This window comes from Nomascus leucogenys, chromosome 7b (genome assembly GCF_006542625.1).
Source record: "Nomascus leucogenys isolate Asia chromosome 7b, Asia_NLE_v1, whole genome shotgun sequence".
NCBI classification, from domain to species: domain Eukaryota; kingdom Metazoa; phylum Chordata; class Mammalia; order Primates; family Hylobatidae; genus Nomascus; species Nomascus leucogenys.
In genome coordinates this window covers 17,114,725-17,138,122 of record NC_044387.1, presented here as the reverse complement: position 1 = coordinate 17,138,122, position 23,398 = coordinate 17,114,725, and the positions used below count along the sequence as shown (strand labels likewise).

General features: G+C 37.5%; 1 protein-coding gene across 2 annotated transcripts in view; it reads left to right on the top strand.

The window, feature by feature from the left end:
• NAA15 (N(alpha)-acetyltransferase 15, NatA auxiliary subunit) overlaps positions 1-23,398 on the top strand; it is a 91,304-nt gene that overhangs the window by 63,767 nt on the left and 4,139 nt on the right. Inside the window, exons 15-19 of one of the 2 annotated variants that reach the window (XM_030815682.1) lie at positions 6,761-6,954; positions 13,179-13,287; positions 15,562-15,660; positions 21,623-21,766; positions 22,897-22,994. In XM_030815682.1, coding sequence (XP_030671542.1) covers positions 6,761-6,954; positions 13,179-13,287; positions 15,562-15,660; positions 21,623-21,766; positions 22,897-22,994 — 644 coding nt within the window. Of the gene's footprint in view, positions 1-6,760; positions 6,955-13,178; positions 13,288-15,561; positions 15,661-21,619; positions 21,767-22,896; positions 22,995-23,398 lie in introns of both variants that reach the window. The other variant, XM_003264673.3, reaches the window with a different exon arrangement.

Here is a 23,398-nt window from a genome sequence, read left to right as displayed (position 1 = left end):
CTTTAGTCCATAATTGGGTTTATATCATACTCAGTGTTCTGCAACTTAGACTTTTTACCCCATTTAATAGTATTGTTCCATGTCTGCATATCATAATTATTATTTTCACTGTTAACATTTTAATGACTACGTAGGAATCTATGTGAATTTTTTCACCATTATAGTACTATAGTAAATGTCCTTGTACATAATTATGTGCATATTTATTTAGTGTGGATTATTAGAAGTGGAAATCGGTGGGTTGAAGGGTATGAGAATTTGAGATAAAAGGTTCATCAGTTTTTATTACCACCAACATGGGTATTGAGATTTTCTTTTATTTTACATTATTGCCAGCTCTGAAGGTTATTATTCCTTCACATTTTTGTATGTTGGGCAAAATATCTGTTTACAATTTATATATTTTGTTTGTTTGTTTGTTTTGTTTTGTTTGAGACAGGATCTCATACTATTGCCCAGTCTGGAGTCCACTAATGGGATCATAGCTCACTGCAGCCTTGAGCTCCTGAGCTCAGGCAGTCCTCCCAACTCAGCCTCCTCAGTAGTTGGGACTACAGGTGCATGCCACTGCACCCAGCTAATTTATTTTTGTAGAGACATGGTCTTGCCGTGTTGCCCAGGCTTGTCTTGAACCCCTTGGCTCAAGTGATTCTCCTGCCTTGGCCTCCCAAATTGTTGGGATTACAGGCATAAGCCACTATGTTTGGCCAATTTCTAGATTTTTAATGGAGTGGATTATATGTTTTCTTTTTTTCACTTAGGTTTTATCCTTTAAGATGAGTGTCTTTCATTATATACAAGTTTTAATTTTTAATATTTAGTCTTTTTTATGTCTTCTAGGTCTTGCTTAGAAAGGCTTTTTCTACTTAAAAATTTAAAGTATATTTATGAATATCTTGTTTTTATTCTAATACTTCTGCTTTGCAGTTTTTTAGATTTGGCTCTTTAAACATTCAGAGTTAATTTTTATATACGTTGTGAGGTGGAGGGTGGCTTTCCACCTCCCTTCCTCCCCAAAATAGACTGCTATTTCCTCAGTAATATTTATTGAATAGGTTTTTGTATTCCTCACTGATTCAAATGCTACCTTTAACATGGTAAATTCTGAAAAAAATAATGTAGTAGGTCATAGGCATGGTTTCTTGGTCTAACATATATTAAAGATATGATTAAAACTACATGGTATTGACATCAGTACACAGATAGTTTTCTGTTGTTATGATCCATTTTTCTCAATCTAACACTGTGTCTTCAGAATTTTCGTGTTTTTACATGCAGATTTTTGCTTATGCATACACGGTAGAATTGGATTGTCTTACAGAAAGTTTCTGATACTAGGTTGAATCATTTTTCAGTTGATTTTTGAAAATTTTCTATGTAGGCCATTATGTTAATCTGTAAATGGCAGTAGATTTATTTCTTTCAATATTTATACCTTTCCCCCTTATGTCTTCTGGTATGGTTAGAGTTGCTAAAACAGTGGTGATTAGTAGGAACAAAAGTGTACTTGCTGCCTTTTTTTCTATAGAGGTAGTACTAATAATGTTTCATGATAAAGTTTAATATTTATTTATTTTTGAGATGGAGTTTCGCTCTTCTCACCCAGGCCGGAGTGCAATGGTACTATCTTGGCTCACTGCAACCTCTGCCTCCTGGTTTTAAGCAATTGTCCTGCCTCAGCCTCCCGAGTAGTTGGGATTACAGGCACCCGCCACCACTTCTGGCTAATTTTTGTATTTTTAGTAGAGAACGGGGTTTCTCCGTGTTGGTCGGGCTGGTCTCGAACTCCTGACCTCAGGTGATCTGCCCACCTCGGCCTCCCAAAGTGCTGGGATTACAGATGTGAGCCATCACGTGCGGCCTACATTTGTCTTTTTAATCATCTGGAGTTTAGTATAGCATAGAAGAAGCCTAGACTTTGGAGTCCAAGTGAAGTAGATTTATATCCTTGCTCTGCCTTTTACCATGACTCTGAGTTATTTTCCTCTGAAACCTCAGTTTTCTCATATATGAAATAATATTATACTCTAATTCATGAGATTGTTGAGGACATCAAATGAAATACAATGTATGGGGTATGGGCTGGGTGCAGTGGCACACACCTGTAATCCCAGCACTTTTGGAGGCCAAGGCAGGTGGATCTTTTGAGTCCAGGAGTCCGAGACCAGCCTGGGCAACGTGGTGAAACTCTGTCTCTACAAATACAAAAAAAAAAAAACAACCAACCAACCAAACAAATAAAACAGGCATGGTGGTGAGCACCTGTAGTTCTAGCTACTCAGGAGGCAGGAGTGGAAGGATCATTTGAGCCCTGGAAGTCAGAGCTGCAGTGAACCATGTTCGCCACTACACTCCAGCGTGGACGACAGAGTGAGACCCTGTTTCAAAGAAAAAAAGAAAGAAAAAATACAAGGTATGCATTATATCTATCATGTAGCAAGGCTACAAGTGGTAGCAATTATTTTACCAGTTGTTAAAAAGATCAGTGCTTATCTTGCCATCCATTTATAGTTTTGTGTTTCCAGAATGTAATTTTTTGGTCTGTATTAGAATTTTTTTTTTTTTTTTTTTTTTGCCTTTTGTTTTTAGTATTAAGGGATTCTTCACTAGGAAAAAGATAAACAAATAATGCATTTGTTTTTGTTGGCTTTATGTTATCTATTGCTGCATCATAAATTAATCCCTAAATTTAGCAGCTTAAAATAACCCTTTTTTTGGGTCAGGAATTCAGAAGTGTCTAAGTGACTCTGGCTCAGGGTCTCTTAGGAAGTTGTAGTTGAGATTTTGGATGGGCCTGCCATCATTGGAAGGCTTGGCTAGGACTGAAGGGATCCATTTCCTAGATGGCTTACTCAACCTGGCTGGTGGCATGAGACCTTAGTTCTTAGTCTCTCTGTAGAGTTTCTAAAGTTTCTGAAGACATGGTAGCTAATGATGACAGACAAAGGAAGAAGCTGCAACACCTTTTTAATGTTCTGTTCTCCTGACATCACACCATTACTTCCTTCACATTCTAATTGGTCAGAAAAGAGTCATCAAGCACAACCTACATTTGAGGGGAGGAGAACTGAAGAATTTGTAGACATAATTTTAACTGCTGTGGTCTGCATTTTGGTTACAAATTTACATTATCATTTTTGGGTTTTGTTTTTTTTTTAATTTTTGAGACAGGGTCTCACTCTGTCTTCCAGGCTGGAGTGCAGAGACTCAGTCATAGCTCATTGCAGCCTCAAACTCCTGGGCTCAGCCAGTCCCCCAACCTCAGCCTGCCACATAGGTAGGACTACAGGCACATGCCACCATGCCCAACTAATTTAAAAATTCTTTCTAGAGGTGGGGTCTTGCTATATTGCCCAGGCTGTTCTCAAAGTCCTGAGCTCAAGTGATCCTCTTGCCTTGGCCTCCCAAAGTGCTGGGATTACAGGCATGAGCCACCACGCCCAGCTTACATTATTCTTATATGCAAAATATAGTTAGCCTTTTCAAGGCCTTCAGAAGTCTATCCTATTGTAACATTAGCTTAAAGTTCAGAATCTTGTCATGTAAATCAGGTACAGGTGCTGAAGCAGCTCCTTGAGTATAGTTTTTTATTTTTATTTTTAACCTTAAGTGTGGCTTTTCACTTATAGTTCTTTTAATATGAAATCCTGTTAACTAAAATTACAAGTTATTTATCAACTACACACCCAATATAAAATGAGACAGGCATAGGACGACCACTGTAGACATTATTAGGAGGTGCACAGGAGTTACCACGTCCATCCTCAAGTCCAGTGGGGCATGGCTTAATAGTTCTTTGATGAGGACCCAAGACTGGAATAATTTTGTGTGGCTCTTGGCCCTGCCCTCTGAGTTCCTGGTTCCACATTCTGAATTATCCTTTTTTTCTTTTGGAAGTTAACAGTTGTTTGCAACTGAATAGTGTTTTAGTATTCTTCTGGCCAGTAAAATGTTGAGAGTCTAAAGACCTCTTTTCATTTTGTGCTGTCGTTCTTTTCCTTCCAGACTTACTATTTCTGCCCATAGAATAAACATCATGAATCTTTTGTGAGTCTTATTGGAATCCACATATACCTTGAGCTTCTATGGAGGGGAGAACACCCTTAAGTGCTTAGAAGTTTTATTGTTTGAGAGAATCTGTGAGTCATACTCTTAAATTTTTTAGAGAGCCTTTCTTCAGACTAAATAGTGAGGTACCACCATATTCTGAGTAACAAAAGATTGTAACGCCAAGCCCTTTGCCTTCCCTCTTGACATATTTTTTGATCTTTGCCCAGCAAGCCATTTCTGGAGAGGCTGAGAGTTTTCAAAACCATCAAGCCCCTGTCTCTTTTCTGTAGTTTCTTTCTCCTCTTGCATTTTTCCTGGGCACTTTGCCGGAAAATCCCTTCAGTTAGTTAGTTAGCTCACTGAGTTCATTTGACACATTTTATAACACTGTTGCTAAACTTTCTGCTACTCTGTGGCTATAACATATCCTTCACTTCATTTTAAGGGCTCACCTGCAGCCTCCTCAAAGTCTAGACTTCTATGAATAGTCCAAGGCTCTTCAAACTTCCGCTAAAGCCCTACTCAAAGTGTGTCCACCTTTTGCAACTCCCTGGCTCCAAAGTTACTCCCACATTTTAGGTTTTTGTTACAGGAGTATTTCATGTCCAGGTACCAAAATCTATGTTGTTTATCTATTGCTGCAAAACAAATTACTCAAAAACATAGCAGCTTTAAATAGCAACCATTTATTATCTGACTGTTACTACGTGTCAAGAATTCAGAAGTCACTTAGCTGTATGTTTCTGAAGACTCTGGGTCTCTCAGGCAGCTGAAGTCATGATGTTGGCTGGGCATGGTGGTTCATGCCTGTAGTCCTAATGCTTTGAGAAGCTGAGGCGGGTGGGTTGCTTGAGTCTAGGAGTTCGAGACCAGCTTCGTCAACATAGTGAGACCCTGTCTCTGTTTATATTTTAAAATTAAAAAAGAAAGTTGCCAGCTGGAGCATCTGAAGGATCGACTTGGCTTGGAGGATCTCCTTCCATGATGGCTTACTCTCATGGCCAGAGGCATCAGTTCTTGGCCACACATTGGTCTTTCCATAAGATTGATTGAGTTTCCTCATAATATAGGAGCTGGCTTCCTCTGAATGATCCAAGAGAAAGCAAGGAGGAACCTATAGTTCATTTATGTCCTAATATTAATGTTACATACCTTGGTGTATAATGCATGTTACTCCTTACACATGAGTCACTAAATATAGCCCACGTTTAAGGCGGGGGGCGGGGGGGGGTCTGCCTTTTTAAAGGAAGAACTTGTGGGCATATTTTGAAATCACCACAGTGGTAATGTATTTTGGAATTACTTTTTTCATTTCTCAATATTAACAGATGTTATCCAAATAAATACAGGATGAGCCTTTAGCTTTCAAATTTGTTCCTTGAAATCAAAACAATATAAATATTTCACTATATTGTAGCAATTTGTCAGTGATTTCCAGTCTTTTGAGACAGTCAATAGTTTATACTTATAGGGATATTATTAATTTTCAATACTAAATTTTTAATTTACTGTAGAGTTATTCATTTATTCTGTTAACAAATATTTGAGTGTTGTCTGTATGTTTCGGCATGCTGCTAGGCCCTGAAAATAAAAAGGTTACAAATGAGACAGGATCTCCTTTACCAAAGAGCTTATAGCTTAGAAGAGAGACAGCTGTATAAACAAACTATTGTGACAAGCAAAATATATTAGCCATAGTGGCAGCACAGAATGAATAATTGTTTGGCCAGGTTAGAGAAGGCATAACTAAGTGAGCATAGTCCTCTGAAGCCATAGAGATATGCAGCAGCTTGTTATATTCATAGATTGCAAATAGTTTAATATTGCTGTTTAACTTGTATGTTTTGCTGTGATCATTTGTTTACATGCATATCCCATACGGTTTCAAGAAAGTTTTCTCAAGTGGTTCCATTGTTTGCTATCTGATGTTGAACCATTAAAAGGCTATGTACTGCTGGGCGCGGTGACTTGCGCCTGTAATCCCAGCACTTTGGGAGGCCGAGGCAGGCGGATCAGGAGGTCAGGAGTTTGAGACCAGCCTGACCAACATGGTGAAACCCTGTCTCTACTAAAAATACAAAAATCAGCTGGGCGTGGTGGCGCATGCCTGTAGTCCCAGCTACTTGGGAGGCTGAGGCAGGAGAATTGCTTGAACCTGGGAGGCAGAGGTTGCAGTAAGCCGAGATCGCGCCACTGCACTCCAGCATGGGTGACAGAGTGAGACTCCGTCTCAAAAAAAAAAAAAAAAAAAAAAAAAAGGCTACGTACATATAGAGACATTTACATCCATACCATGCAATATTTTTTTAAATTTGTTTTTTGAGACAGAGTTTTGCTCTTGTTTCCCAGGCTGGAGTGCAGTAGTGTGATCTTGGTTCACTGCAACCTCTGCCTCCTGGGTTCAAGCAATTATGCTACCTCAGCCTCCTGAGTAGCAGGGATTACAGGTGTGCACCACCACGCCCAGCTAATTTTTATATTTTTAGTAGAGACAGGGTTTCACCATGCTGACTAGGCTGGTCTTGAACTCCTGACCTCAGGTCATCTGCCCACCTCGGCCTCCCAAAGTGCTGGGATTACAGGCATGAGACGCCATGCCCAGCCTCATGCAATATTTTTTAATGGGAGTTTGGTAGTATCAAATAATACTTAAAATTACTAATCTGATTAACATGCTTGTTAATTTTATTAATTAACTTATTGCCTGCAGCAAACATGTCTGACAAAGAGCTAAAGAAGCTACGTAATAAACAAAGAAGAGCTCAAAAGAAAGCCCAGATAGAAGAAGAGAAAAAAAATGCAGAAAAAGAAAAGCAGCAGAGAAATCAGAAAAAGAAGAAGGATGATGATGATGAGGAGATTGGAGGTCCAAAAGAAGAACTTATTCCAGAGAAACTGGCCAAGGTACTTAATAATAGTGTTTAGCACAATTGAGTGACATTTTATGACCAGCTGTTGTCATTTTTATACTCTTATTTGACCAATGTGATTATAGATTTTAGAGCCAAAAATTATTTTTTAGTATTCTTTAATATTTTGTTTCTGATCGTGTTTCATGTTTAAAATTTGAAATAATGATCCTGTTCCAAAGTCATATAGTATAGTATGGTGGAAAAAATTTTGACTTTTGAGTCATTCTGATCTGGGTCCAGATATTAGCTCTTATATTTTCACTGTGTGCCCTTGGACACTGTCTAACCTCTCTGATGGTTTTCTCATCTATAAAATGGAACTAAGAAAATCCTTATTTAGGGCTGGAGAAAATATATAGGTAAAGCATCTAGTGTCTGTTACAGTGGTAACATGCAAGTTTTTATGTCTAGGCTAAATTGAGTTTGTTATAAACTGAGGACTATACGTCTATCTCCCACTTACCTCTGTTGTCAGTTTACATTATTTCTTTTCTAGCCTAAGGCTGTAAATATTTTCCCTAGGCCAAAATCTGACCTGCTGGTTTTAACCATTAAGCTGAAACCAAGATACTCATTGTCACATGAACCATTTTGATTAATAACATTCCTTTGTCCTTTCTTTTGACCCTAGACATCTTCCTGCTTTGTATGAAAATAATTGCATAATTTGTTATGTTAAAGCAATATAGTAAGCAATCGCCCCAGACTTTAATTTTAGCCTCACTAGTAAGGAAAAGCTCAAAATCATTTCCCTGACTGCTTTATAACCAAGGAAAATTATAATGCCAAACAAATAGAGTTGGAGAATATGTTTAGAATTCTGTCCACCAGAGCAGGTGGACAGTAGTATCACATAGACATAGTAATATTGCTATGAGAAATATAGCCATGTGCCTATAGTTCCAACTATGTAGGAGGCCGAGGTGGGAGGATCACTTGAATCTAGGAGTTTGAGGCTGCAGTACACTGTGAGCTATGATCATGCCTGTGAATAGCCATTGTACTCCAGCCTGGGAGACATAGCAAGACTCTGTCTCTTAAAAAAAAAAAAAAAAAGAAAAATAGCACGCACACACACACACACACACACACACACACACACACACACACAAAATATAGAAAAATCCAGTTGGATTCTACAAGGATTTATTGACATCTTTTTACAAATAATTGTATACCTGCTAGGAACAAACACAATACCTTTGTATTGTTGGGAATTTATTGGAAGATTACACAGGGAAGCAAGAAAGCACAGAAAATGGACCTTTCAGGCCTCAGAGAATTTCAGTCATTCAGGGCATAGAACTTAAACTTTAGACCTTCCATCTTTATGCCCCCACTTTCTTTATTACTACTACGTTTACCACCTTCACTGCCTGCCTGCTGCCATCATCACTTTGTCTACTTGCTTTTCCCTTTATCCCATGATTTTCCTTAATGACATTTTTCATTATAACTCTTCATGTTTTCATGTGTTTCTTTTTTTTTTTTTTTCTGTTTGAGGCGGAGTCTCGCTCTGTCGCCCAGGCTGGAGTGCAGTGGCGTGATCTCGGCTCACTGCAAGCTCCACCTCTGAGGTTCACGCCATTCTTCTGCCTCAGCCTCCCAAGTAGCTGGGACTACAGGCGCCCGCCACCACGCCTGGCTAATTTTTTTGTATTTTTAGTAGAGACGGGGTTTCACTGTGTTAGCCAGGATGGTCTCGATCTCCTGACCTCGTGATCCTCTCGCCATGGCCTCCCAAAGTGCTGGGATTACGGGCGTGAGCCACTGCGCCTGGCCCATGTATTTCTTAAGGAGAGGATCTCTTTTGATTATTTAGTTACTGTTTAATAAAGAGTACACCTACAGAGCAGAATTCTTATACTAGGTTTCCTTAAAGACTGTTAGGTTTTACTTGTGTCCAGGGTGTCATAATTGCCTTCAAGCCAGATAACAACCTGTGGTCTAATTATTTGTAGCCAGGATTGTAGAGTCTGAGAACAAAGTAATGGCTACAAATGGTGCTTCTGACTGCTTTGTTTGGAAGAAGCTTAGTGCAAGGTACCCTTTTTCATGGGCTGCTCCTCAGTACATATTATTCTTACCTGTTAGGTACATAAGACGTTTTTCCTCCTCAGCTAACTTCCTCCAAGATGCCCCTGTCTAAAAGCATCTATACTTACCAAGATCTCCAATGTGGTAACAACATCAAATTATACCAAGCCATCATAATTAGGAGTGGCTTTGTAGGTTATTTTAAAAGCTGCCTGCCAAGTCTGGTTCTGCAGTATATAGGATCTCCCCCGCCCCTCAACCCCTGCCTTTTTTTTTGGTGGTCCTGTATTTCAGCTTTCTTCTATGTGGTAAATGGCAAATTTAGTGTCACCAGTTTAGGGTAATAAACAGTCATGTGTCATTTAACAGGGATACATTCTGACAAATGCATGCTTGGGTGATTTTGTTGCTTCGTTTTGTTTTTTTGTTTTCTTTGAGACAGGGTCTTGCTCTGTCACCCAGGCTAGAGTGCAGTGGCATGATCTTGGCCCACTGCAGCCTCTGCCTCCTGGCCTCAAGTGATCCTCTCACCTCAGCCTCCAGAGTAGCTGGCACTACAGGTGCCCACCACCATGCCTGGCTAATTTATTTTTATTATTATGGCAATGGGATTCTACCATGTTGCCCAGGCTGGTGTCAAACTCTTGGGCTCAAGGGATCCACCCACCTCAGCCTCCCAAAGTGCTGGGATTACAGGTGTGAGCTACCACACCTGGCTTGGGTGATTTTATTGTTGTGCGAACATCATAGAGTATATGTACACAAATCTAGATGGTAAAGTCTACTACACACTTAGGCTATATGGTATAGCTGATTGCTTCTAGGCTACAAACCTGTATAGCATGTTACTATACTGAATACTATAGGCAATTGTGATACATGGTAAGTAGTTCTGTTTCTAAAATGCCCTAAAAATAGGGCAATATAATCTTATGGGACCACTTACGCAGTTCATTGTTGACCAAAACATTGTTATGTAGCATGACTATATAAAATAAAATCAAAGCCAGTAATTCCAGTAAAGAAGGAGAAGAGGAAAATGGGAATTAGTAAGGTCAGTATTCAGTCAACTTGAGTATAAATCTCAGGTCTTGGCAGAAGCTGTATCACTTGTTTCTCCAACTTACCATGAGGCATTAGTTGGTATTTATGAATTCCCTTTTGTACCACTCATCACTCATCCTATCTTCCTCCTTGCCTTCACTCAGCATTTTTTTTGTTTGCTTTTTTTTTTTTTTTTTGAGATGGAATCTCACTCTGTCACCCAGGCTGGAGTCCAGTAGCATGATCTCAGCTCACTGCAACACTCTGCCTCTCAGGTTCAAGCAGTTCTCCTGCCTCAGCTTCCCCAGTAGCTGGGATTACAGGCACATACCACCACACCCACTATTTGTTTTGTTTTGTATTTTTAGTAGAGATGGAGTTTCACCATGTTGGCCAGGCTGGTCTTGAACTCCTGACTTGAAGGGATATGCCCACCTCAGCCTCCCAAAGCGCTGGGATTACAGGTGTGAGCCACCGCGCCCAGCCTAGCATTTTTTTTCCTGTTGTATATACACTTTTCCTTCCAAAGGCTATGATTCCTTAGTAAGGTAGTCTTTCTTTAAAAAGTTGAATCATTTTAAACTTTTTGTTGCTGTGCTGGGAGTTGCTATGCTAGAGAGATATACTCCTTTACAACATATCTTAATATGAGGATTAGATTTCAAGTCAGTTTATAAATTTGAAAATTGCATATGATTAAAATTGCCCTTGGAAGTGTCTTAAATTGCCCATTAAGTGCAGTGCAGTCTCATCCTACATGCATTTAACTTAAGTGAATTCAACTCTTCATGACTGGATGTACTTTTTTCTTTAAGGGAGACAAAGAATAATATGCATAATGATGGTTAATTCTATCCAGTATTTCCCTCAGTGAACACTGGACCCCAACTGAGTATGAGATGGGAGGCATGAGTGCCACAGTCCATTTCGGTTCTTGTGTGCTTATCTTGGTGTGAACATCTTGCTATGATGATTGTCAGTTTGGTATTGAAAACATGGTTTTCATACACGTAATACAAAGTATTTATATTTTTATATCTACCTGTCTTCAGCTTAAAGGATTTTCAAGGGATATTTTGACTTTTTTTTCCTGAAATACTGATTTTAGACTTGCATTTCTGATTATATGCTTCCATGTATATACAAAACCTTGTTCTGCACGATGTATGAGTAAATATAGAGTGTAGTTAGATTTCTTGTGGTTATCTACGTATATTTAAACACTTAGATTTACCCTGACAAAGTTTTACCTATGAGAAGTAAACAGAGACTGAGACTACATATCGGAATATCAGACCCAACCCAGATCTCCTTTGGGAGAATATGTTCTTGTTTATTAAAGTTGGAAACATAATTAATTTCTCTGTTTCCTCTCTCCAAGTTCAAGTACTTGATTTAACTAAATATAAATACTTGTATTGATTCACCTGCCCTATAGTCCTTGTTTCCCTTTGTAATAGCAGCCATATCTCTCTGATAGTAAATTACCCTGGTCAATACACTGACCCTCATTTCAGTCTGTATCCTAGAGGCATGAAAGGCATGATACAGCTAGGTGGCAGGTTTGGTTTCCAGTTCTCTGCCTTTCTCTGATACAAATATTTCTCCCCTTGTACCAGAAATTCCTATATAGTAGAATATGGAGTCATGGGAGCAAGAAGTAAAATATGTACAAATGTGTGGGGAAGTCGTACCTATGAGGGCCTTTATTTTCTCCTCTATCTCTTGGTTCCTGAATCCACAGTTATTAGAGTGGCAGAGCCATATATTAATTTCTAGTTCTGGTTTAGAACATGTATCCTTCAAAAGAAAACATTCTGGCACTGGAGCTGGGCTTTTAATGGGTTATTTTATTGTCATGCCTTCTGCTTTACACACTAGGACATGGTGAATCCCATAGAATTCACTTCACTGCTTTTCTTTCTCTTTTTTTTTTTTAAATGCAGTGAAACAATTTTCTTGCCCAGAAGCTGTTTTGGTGAAATCACAATTACTGTACTGACAGAGGCACATTGACCAGATGTGGCAAATTCATTTTCCATTAGGGTTAATTGTTACTGCCTCTGTGATGAGAGAAAGCAAATATAGAATCCAGATGTTTAGTGCCCTTCTGATAAATATGGTGGTGGTTTCCAGCCCTACCTGAGATAAGACAGGGAATAGTCTTGTGTTTTTTTTTTTTTTTTTTTTTTTTTTGAGACGGAGTCTCACTCTGTCGCCCAGGCTGGAGTGCAGTGGCGCAATCTCGGCTCACTGCAAGCTCCGCCTCCCGGGTTCACGCCATTCTCCTGCCTCAGCCTCTCCGAGTAGCTGGGACTACAGGCGCCTGCCACCACGCCCGGCTAATTTTTTTGTATTTTTAGTAGAGACGGGGTTTCACCGTGGTCTTGATCTCCTGACCTCGTGATCCGCCCGCCTCGGCCTCCCAAAGTGCTGGGATTACAAGCGTGAGCCACCGCGCCCGGCCTAGTCTTGTCTTAATATTCAGTCCTGGAGTAGAATAGTAGCACAATTGCATTATACCTGCCTAGTAATGATTTGCGAGTATATAAATTACTATGACATTTATGTAATTAATAAGAATTGGTAGGAACACAGTTCTATAAATATTAATATTTTAAAATGCCACCTCACCATTAATGCCATTTGAATAAATATGAATTCCTGTAGAATTTATAGAACAAAGCAAGACAGAATGGATAGTGTAAGATTTTGAATAGCTTGATTATACTTCACTTTGTTTGAATTATAAAGAACATTTACTCATTCTGTCATGGTCTCTGTAGTCTCCTTTGTACTTCTTCTGTCCTAGTTCACATCTCTTCTTTCTTCCCCCTTGGCTATCTGACCTGTTTCTCTTTCTGTCTTTCTTTCTCTGGTTCTATTTTATCTACTTCCTTCTTTTTGGATAGTTTCTATCCAGCAATAATACAGTATCTAGGGTTAAAAATCAGTTAAGAATTCTAGAATTCAAAATCCCCTTCGTTTAGGTTATAGGAGGTTAAAATATGACAGTGTTGTTCTGGGTGACTGGTAAGTGACTTTATTTTTTAAAAATAAGAATTTTTAGTAGAATAAAATCACATTCCCCAAGAACCTTACTTTCATTTGTATAATATCTTTTATTTTTGTTAGGTTGAAACTCCATTGGAAGAAGCTATTAAATTTTTAACACCGTTGAAGAACTTGGTGAAGAACAAGATAGAGACTCATCTTTTTGCCTTTGAGATTTACTTTAGGAAAGGTAGGCAATTAGGGTACAGTGGCCCTGATAAAGCTGATCACTGTATTTCTTAGGTATAGTCACCCAACTCTGATAGCCTTACCACTGTACGATTATTTAGCAAATGCCAATGCAGCTTTCTCACAGAAATACCTGCTATGAACAGAATGTGTAGGGAGATACAATGATACGATCACTTCTTTTAGGATATTAGAATCAATGATAGATGTACATACATAACTAGGATTCAAGTCAGATGTAATTACCATGTATATGGTTCAAAGAATTGATGATCGTGTGGATAAAATTGGTTAATACACAGAGCTTAGACCTAGTACCTGGTATATAGTAAGCATTAAATAAATGTTAGCTATTATTAGCTATTGTTATAAATAGAAGATAAAATTTTGGGTCTGGATCTTGAAGGATGGATCATATTTCTAAAGGAAAAGATACATAGAAGGCAAGAATATCTGTTAAGAAAACACAGGAGTGTGTAAATAATGTTGAGGTTGTCTGAATTGCCTGGAGCAGGTAAAAGATGAATGAAGGGTCTTGGTTTCCAGGTTTAGAATGCTTAGACTATATATGTAGTAGATAATCAGATTTTAGAGTACTGAGTTAATATTTTCCAAGTGGTTAATTGAAAAAAGTGTTCATCACAAAGGTGATGCATATTAAAGGAAAGAGAAACTGTTTAATAAAATCAAAGAGAAGGTTATTGCTCTAAACAGTATACCTACTAAAGGAAATTGAATAACATGGTACTTCTCTATATGAGTATCCATTTAAAAAGTCATGTTTAGCCAGGCGCAGTGGCTCATGCCTGTGATCCCAGCACTTTGGGAGGCCGAGGCAGGCGGATCACCTGAGGTCAGGAGTTTGACACCAGCCTGACCAACATGGAGAAACCCTGTCTCTACTAAAAATACAAAAAATTAGCCGGGGGTGGTGGCGCATGCCTGTGATCCCAGCTACTCGGGAGGCTGAGGCAGGAGAATCGCTTGAACCCGGGAGGCAGAGGTTGTGGTGAGCCTAGATCACACCATTGCACTCCAGCCTGGGCAACAAGAATGAAACTCCATCTCAAAAAAGGTCATGTTTGTCAAAAGTAAATGATATTGGGGAAAAGTTGCTATATTATATTATTCCAAAATAGGATACAGAACTACCTATAAATTGAAATTTTATTAATATATTTACATAGGTATATAATATAGAAGTGGCTGGAAAGAAATAGATCAAAAGATAACAGATTGTCTCTTGATAGATTTTGAGTGATTAAAATATTTACTGTATTTTCTACTTCCCACAATTATTATAATGTGGAAAATAAGTTTAATAAATAGTCCAATAGTTTTCAAACTTTAACAGTTAATACAACTCCCACTTTTAAAAAATTCTTAAATGGAACCCCAAAGTATAAAATTCGAAAGCTGCTCTGCTTAAAGTAGGGAAAGGCAATCTAAAGCCCCATTCAGTTGGCTTCTTGGCTGTGTCCTAACCTCTAAAGGACCCTAGCATTTGGAATCCACTGCAGTTGTGCGAAATTGGTAATGACAAAGGCATGGCAGTATTTTTGGCTTTTTTATTATTGGGGACAAGGGAAAGAGTGTTAGGAGAAGAGACTGGGGTTTTGAACTTTGATATTGGGAAAATGGTACCAAATTAGGAAAGTCTTATCAAAGAGGTGGTTATAGATAAAACTTGGAAGTGGACTGAGTATGCAAGTGCAAATTTCCATTTAACAGGTGGAGATACTACTGAATCTTGGGAAATACAGGGAATGAGAGTGGGGATAGCATAGGGAAAGATCAGAGAATGACTGAAAAGATAACCTTGGTAACTATTCTACCTTTAGAGGAGAAAGGAGTCATGGATTGACAGGAGAGGAACAGTCAAACAGAAGGGAAGCTGTTTCACATGTCACAAAATAAAGAATACCTTCAAATATACACAATGAAATTTTCTAAGTAGTGGGAAAGGTTGCTTTATTTTGAAATAAAGGAGGTTAGGAAATGAAGGCACTTCAAATTTTCTTTGCTTATATGTCATTAGTTTAAATATTACTAAATGCCACCTAAATTTTCTATATTTCACAAAGCCTTTCTTAATGTTATGTGAAAAATATTAACTAATGTTGCTAAATTTGAGTAAAATCGTTTGCCTCAATCATATGTTTGTGGTTCTGATGGGATCGACTCTAAATGTACTTTTTCTATTTGTGAAGTCTTGGCCCTCCAAAGGAGGCCTCTTATCCAATGATCAAAATATATCTCACTTTCTCTTTTATAGAAAAGTTTCTTTTGATGCTACAATCAGTAAAGAGGGCATTTGCTATTGATTCTGGTCATCCCTGGCTTCATGAGTGTATGATTCGTCTCTTTAATACTGGTATGTTTTTGTTTTCCATTACTTAAGTATTTGATACAGTGGTTGATGGTGACAGTATAAGTGGTGTGTACAAGTTTATCATAAACCAAATGATTTTAAAGTTGTCCATATTAAATTAGCTAAGGGAAAAGCAGGGCTTTTTTCTTTATAATGAAGGTTTTTATTTTAAGGATACAAGTATTACCTGATTTTGACATAGAATTATTCAGTCTAGATATTTGAGAATCATCTTTGTTTCTGTTTCTAAAAAGTTACATGTAAGTTGAAATTTTGAACCATATTTTGTTATGTAAAACTTCCTTAGTAAATTGTTTTAAAATTGAAGAATCTCTTTGAAATGGACTGTTTTCTCATTTATCAGTATTGTAGATCGGCATTTGCATGAATTACGTTTTCTTAGCACAATTTGAGTCATAAAATTTTTTGTTACTTTAAAACAATTATCTGTGTCTTCAAATATTTTGACAATCAGATCAGTTTTATATCAGTTTTAATGTAAAGTAGAACTACAGAATTTTAGACCCTGAAAGGTAGAATGTTACAGTAATTGTCTCTCATTTCATAGTGGGAAAAATCTGAGACCTTAAAAGATGACGTATTCTAGGTAACACAGATAGAAACTTAATAACGCAACAGTGACTAGAGCCCACATATTCATATTGTTCTTTCTACTGTAAGAACTATAAATTTATAATAAAGTACTCCTGTAGTCAGGTTGTATTGCTGTTTGGATTTTTAAGTGACTGGTGGGGGAGAAATAGAACCTTTAACAGAATAATCTATAGAATTTGGAAATAATATTAACTATCTCATTGCCAACTCCATACGTTTAAAATTGAGGAAATTAAATCAGGCATCTCAATCACCAAAAAAATGCTAAATTGTCCCAATTGAGAACATCATTTTGGCCGGGTGCAGTTTCTCACACCTGTAATCCCAGCATTTCGGGAGGCCAAGGTGGGCGGATCACTTGAGGTCAGGAGTTCGAGACCAGCCTGGCTAACATAGCGAACCCCCGTCTCTACCAAAAAATACAAAAATTAGCTGGCTGTGGTGGTACATGCCTGTAGTCTCAGCTATTCAGGAGGATGAGGCAGGAGAATCGCTTGAACCTGCGAGGCAGAGGTTGCAGTGAGCCGAGATCATGCCACTGCACTCCAGCCTGGGCAAGAGAGTGAGACTCGGTACCAAAAAAAAAAAAAAAAAATCGTTTTGACTTTCAAGAAAGATTAGACTTAAATTATACTTACGCTTGTCCAAAAAATAATTTGTGTTACAAAAACTGAATTGTAGAAGTGTTTTTCCTCAATTTTTAAAAATTATGAAAGTAATAATATAACCATATTGTAGAAAGTAAAGGAAAGAATTACTGTATTTAGTAGTTTGTTTCTCTTTAGTTTTTCTTGGGGGGGGAGTATGAAAAATAACTTTGCAATCATGGGTCAGAAAATTAAGGATAGAAATAATAGTTTTAATTTATTCTCAGTTAAGATGGAGTATATGTAAAGTATTTTCAAAATGAAGTATTTTCAAAAATAACATACACACTGTTATATACTTTATGAGTATTTTCCTGAAAGGTAGTAAAATAACCTAAATCCTTTTGAGTTAGATACTTTCTTTTGAAATACAAATTAAAAGTGACATATTTAAATGTATTTGCTTATAATCAGTATGTAGATTGATTAACATGAGTTTTCTTTCAACAGTCGGTTTCAGAAAATTAAAATACACATGGGCTTAGAATGATTAATAATTAGTTAGAATTACTGAGTATCTATACTGGCTATACCCATTGCTCTTTGTGTTCAGCTGAAATCGTCATCACTTTACAAAGTGATCTAATTTTGACTGACTTTAGGCAGTGAAATTAGGTTGTGATTATTTGCATTGGTAAAGATCTGTCTCTTAAAAAGCCTTTAAGAAGTTGGGTAGACTGCTTCATTGCCTTTATTGAAAACGGGTGTTCTATAAAGGCATATGTGAAAATACAGATATCCAAATAGTGGCATCTTTGTTATACCCCAAGGGTTTCTTTAACTAAAATATTTGGTACTTTAAAAAAATATTTAATTTAGAAGTAATTTTTCAGGAATACATTTGTCATGTTAAGATATACTGTTGTAACTGCTTCTTTACAAAGAAACCCTCACAGACACCTTTCTGGAGAGTATGGAGGAAAACAGTGCCTCCACACCTATTTCATCAGTTGCGGAAGCTTTGCTGAGTGAATGTGGATTTTAGCATGGTTACTGGCACCCTCCAAATCTCTAGAATATGTTGTTGTAATAACAATGTTATTACTAAATGCCGCATGCAGTTATTTACCATATAGGAGCACTGTCTTATTATGAGGATGATATATTTAATACCCTTTTAAAGTTTTTTTATAATTTTAAATTTTAAAGTTGTAGGACTTAATTACATTTCTGCTCAGTGCTAAGTAAAAGATAGGCGCTTTTATATTCTATTTGTCTTATTATTTTCTTAAATGTTTATATTCTCCTAAGTGCTTTTAAAATTAGCAGTATTTGGCTGCCTTGATCTACAGTGAAACTTAGGTCTTTTTCCTCTCCCATTTGCACAAACTCATTTTTCTTTGATCTGCAGAGATGTTTTTTATACTTATGTATGTCTCCTCCAACCTTCTTTAATAATCTAATTTGTTGTTTATTAAACCTTTTTTAATACTTACTAAATTATTAAATTTTTTATTTTTTTAAGCTTTGTTTAATTTTCTCATTTGTTTTGCCATTTTGAGTTGTAATCACTTACTAGGTTGTACTATAACCTAGTAGTGAACAGTCATTACCTTACACAAAGTAAGAACATTTTCTACCCAAATTATTAACAATGCCAGCTAGCCTGAGAACCCTGTGCAATCCCTTTTGCTAAGAATCAGCCACCTTTTCATTGTGTGTTTTAACCATTGGTGCTTGCTTAATTTACTCATTCTATTAATAAGCTAATAGCATGAACCAAACATTCCAGTTTAAGGTGTCAAAGGACCCAAATCAAAAGCCCCTTAGAAAAGGTTTTATTCCCCTTCTCGCTCATCAGTTACTACTTTTCCTTGATTCTCAAGACTTATTACTCTTTCGTGGAAGGTAATTGAGTTAGTAGGGGATTTGCTACTTTCCTGAGGCCTTGATGTTTTTGTCAGTTTTATCATGTTCAAAGGCTTTTTAGAGTTTTTCTCCCCTGCCCACTAGTCGTTAACAGTAAATGGACATCTGATAATCTGTGACATTCATGTTGCTCCTTTTCTTAAGGGTACACATAAAATTTCATTACACAGAATTCCATAGGACATTCTGGGTTTTACTGCAGTAGAATTTTTTTATCCTTTTTGTAATTGATATTTTCCTGGAAGTTACAATTCTAGTTTTCTGGAACTGTAATTTCCAGGAAAATAATCCAGAAAAGTTTAGGAGAAAATTAGTAGGCCTCAAACTTTTTGAAATCAGCTATTAGTGAAGTTATTTGCGTCAATTTTGGTAGAGTTTTTTTTAGTAGTTTTAATTTTTCTGGGAGATTGTTTAATCTGATTAAAACAAGTTAAAAAAGATAATGAAAACCATGAAAACCCCTTGCCTACCCCTCTCTTTATCAACTATGATACAAACTATGCGGATACTTTCTACATGTAAAGTATCCTGAAAGCATTTCAGGCAAACCAACAAGGCCTATGTAAATATTTTTTATTGTACAGAAGATACATTCTTTTTGAGATAATTAATGTTCATTGCAGTTGGCTATAACCTATTTTAATAACTTTTTTTCCTGTTCCCTCTCTATTACTGCTTCTCCACTGAAAAACAAGTATTGATAAATTGCTAAAACCAAGTTGAAAGTACAGCCATAATAGAGGTTAAGCTAAAGTATTTCACTGTAGCTCATTTACTTGAACCACCCAGTTTTATAGAATAATAGAAGAAATGCTATTTAACCAACAAAGAGCATGTCAGTGAATTATTCAACTAATAATTATGTATAGAATATTTCACTTAGAAAATGTTTCCTACTGAGTTCATTATATTTTTTAAACTTAGATTAATGATCCATTAGCAGGATAGTGGGTCATTACCAGCACTCAGAATCCCAATATAAAAATAGAATAGTGTAGAAAAGATCAGCATATGCTGCACACAGTGTTCTGTGAAACTTTTGCTTCACATAAGTTATGGATATGGAATATGTATTTGTCACAGTACAAATACCTGATTAAAGTGAAAATTTGAAAGCCATCACCATAGTTCCCAGCCATAAGGAAAATCTACTTAACGTTTTCACACTATGATAAAAATAGTAACTATGATTTATTGACTACCTATTACATAATTAGCACTTTTACACAGTAGCTTTTTCCTTACTGTAAACCTTTTAGATTAGATATCACCCCAGTTTTATAGATCAAGAAATAGGTTCAGAGAGGTTATGACTTATCCAAGCCTGGATCCATACCCAAGTCTAACTGGCTTCAAAGCTCCAGACTCTCTCTTTATACCAAAATGATAATGAAACAAAGTGTAACTTGGATTCAATCCAGAGGAATCATCTCTAAATCCCAAGGCCTGGGAATGTGATGACAACAGTGCATTTATTTATTTATTTATTTAGAGACAGCCTCACTCTGTCACCCAGGCTGGAATGCAGTGGCATGATCTTGGCTCACTGCAACCTCCGCCTCCCAGGTTCAAGCTGTTCTCCTGCCTCAGCCTCCTGGGTAGCTGGGACCACAGGCGCACACCACCATGCCAGGCTAATTTTTTTATTTTTAGTAGAGATGGGGTTTCGCCATGTTGGCCAGGTTGGTCTCGAACTCCTGACCTCAAGTGATCCACCCGCCTTGGCCTCCCAAAGTGCTGGGATTACAGGCGTGAGCCACTGTGCCCAGCCTATTTATTAATAGGAAAATGCTTTGGTGGTCCTTGGGAGTTTATTATACAGTGATAGCTCAATTTACATAGTTTCTGAAATAAAGGTCGATGACATCAACCATGTTTTGTTTTGTTTTTAATTGAAACGTATGCCTTACTTGGGTATAGAGGAAGATAGGGAGGGCGAGGAAAATTTGTTGTCTTCAGCACTACGTAGTTGCTGTGATACTATTTACCAGGTAGGTACTCTCAAGTTGCTGCTTTGCAGACCTTAAGGTTGAGGGGGGCAGCTCTAAGGGTTTAGAAGGCTGTGAAACTACATGTTTTGTTATCTCCTTTGCTTACAGTTCCTTTCTGGAAATGAATCTTGTGTTAATAAAATTATTTGAATGCCTTTAGAACATTAGATTGTTCTGCTGACATACATTCTTTTAAATGTGTATTGCTGGGCATGATGGCTCATGCCTGTAATCCCAACACTGTGGGAGGCCAAGGCGAACAGATCTCTTGAGCCCAGGAGTTGGAGACCAGCCTGGGCAACATGGCGAAACCCTGTCTCTACAAAAAATAGAAAAATTAGCTGGACGTGGTAGCTTGCACCTGTGGTCCCAGCTTCTCAGGAGGCTGAGGTGGGCGGATCACTGAAGCCTGGGAGGTTGAGGCTGCAGTGAACCATAATTGCACCACTGCACTCCAGCTTGGGTGGCAGTAAAACCTTGTCTGTCTCAATCAGTCAGTCAATTTATATAGGTAAGCTCTTTCTGCAAATGTTAAATTATCAGTAGGTTTTATCTTGTCTTTGTATATAATTGCCGTGTTTCATTGGCCTCATCATTAGGTAATTTAACTCCTACAGGCCGGGTGTGGTGGTGCACACCTGAAGTCCCAGCTACCTGGGGGGCTGAAGTGGGAGGATTGCATGAGCCTGGAAGGTTGAGGCTACAGTGAGCCATGGTTGTGCCACTGTACTCCAGCCTGGGTGATAGAGCAAGACCCTGTCTCAAACACAAACAGAAATAAACTTTTATAAACTTTATCAGAATATTCAACTGCTAAGATTTTATTTTTAATTTATTCAGCAGTGTGTGAAAGTAAAGATTTACCTGATACAGTTAGAACAGTATTAAAACAAGAAATGAATCGTCTTTTTGGAGCAACGAATCCAAAGAATTTTAATGAAACGTTTCTGAAAAGGAATTCTGATTCATTGCCACACAGATTATCAGGTAATCACTTTATTTTATTCTTAGCCTTCTAAACCAACTTCAGTAATTTTAATGAATCAACAATAATATAAGGTACATGTTTTTAGAATGGAAGAGGCAGTGTGTATATGTTACATTGTGATCCTATGAAAACAGGCAGCTTAAATAAGCTTCCTAAGCTGGGCACAGTGGCACATACCGGTAGTCCCAGCTACTCAGGAGGCTGAGGCAGAAGGCTCACTTGAGCCCAGGAGTTTGAGACCAGTCTTGGCAACATAATGATACCCTGTTTCAAATCAAAACAAAAACAAACATATATATATATAATATATATATATGCTTCCTATACATTTTTAAATTTCTTACGGCAAAATAATCACTACAAATCAAGGTCAGTGGTCTCTTCTGGTTCAGCATTGGCATTACAAAGAAGCAGGTGTAACTGAACTTAAATGTATATCATAAAATGAAGGTAGAGCTTTCTTTTATTTCTTTTTTCATCATTGGGCTCTTAAAATTCACTCAGATAGGACCATCCTGTTCCATTTCTCATTCTTATGTAGGTGTCAGACTTGGCAATGCTAAACACCTGAAATTATCTTCACAGTTTGTGAGAAATCTAAGTCAAGGGTCTGTGCCAGTGAGCCAAAATCTGACCTTTATGGGACCATGTGGGTAGTACTTTTCAAATACCTGGCTTAAGCCCAGCAGCTTTGTATACCTTTGTGGAATCCTGAATTCAGCATTTTGGCTCACACTGTTGAGACAGGATAGTCCCCCAACCTCCAAATTATTCTGCTTATTTCAGAAAGAAGACTATCATGGTCCTACCACAAAAAGACAAGTATTATTAGAATGCTTATGTTTCTTCATAGTCTCCTTTACTGTGCATGTGTTGCATATACATTCTATTTTATTGGGTAGATATACGTGGTATACCTCTATCGTTCTCTTACTTTGGATGGTTAAGCTAATCCCCTTAGAATTATTATTTTTTGAATAACGGTGTCTCAAGTAGCTGTTCCTGTTCTTCTAATAAAGTGCCACACCCTCTGTGCACATATATCTTGTTTGCCTTTTATATTTAAATAAGTAGAGGATAAGATGTTGGTTTTACCTTGAAATAAATTTCCCATTTCCCTCTCATTTAGCTGCCAAAATGGTATATTATTTAGATCCTTCTAGTCAGAAGCGAGCTATAGAGTTGGCAACAACACTTGATGAATCTCTCACTAACAGAAACCTCCAGGTAAAGAGTTTTTCATAATCTCTCTGTAAGAATACTGAACTACTTTTTTCACCAAGAGAAATAATTGGGTATTTATACACACTGTTTTTTAAATCATTATGAATCTGGGTCAGAAACAACTTATCTTAAAATTTATTTGAGCTGCTTGGCAGTCAGTAACTAGTTTCACATACGTAGCTTGGGATAACTTTTTAAGAAATATGTTTTAATAAAATCATATACATTCCATCGTCATTTTTGGATTTCACCTCATATCCGTGCATTTCGGAGCAAGCAGTGGTCTCAGTGAAGATTCTAACATGTTTAAAATGTATTTCGGCTAGGCGTTTTGGTTCATGGCCTGTAATCCCAGCACTTTGGTAGGCCAAAGTGGGCAGATCACTTGAGCTCATGAGTTCGAGACA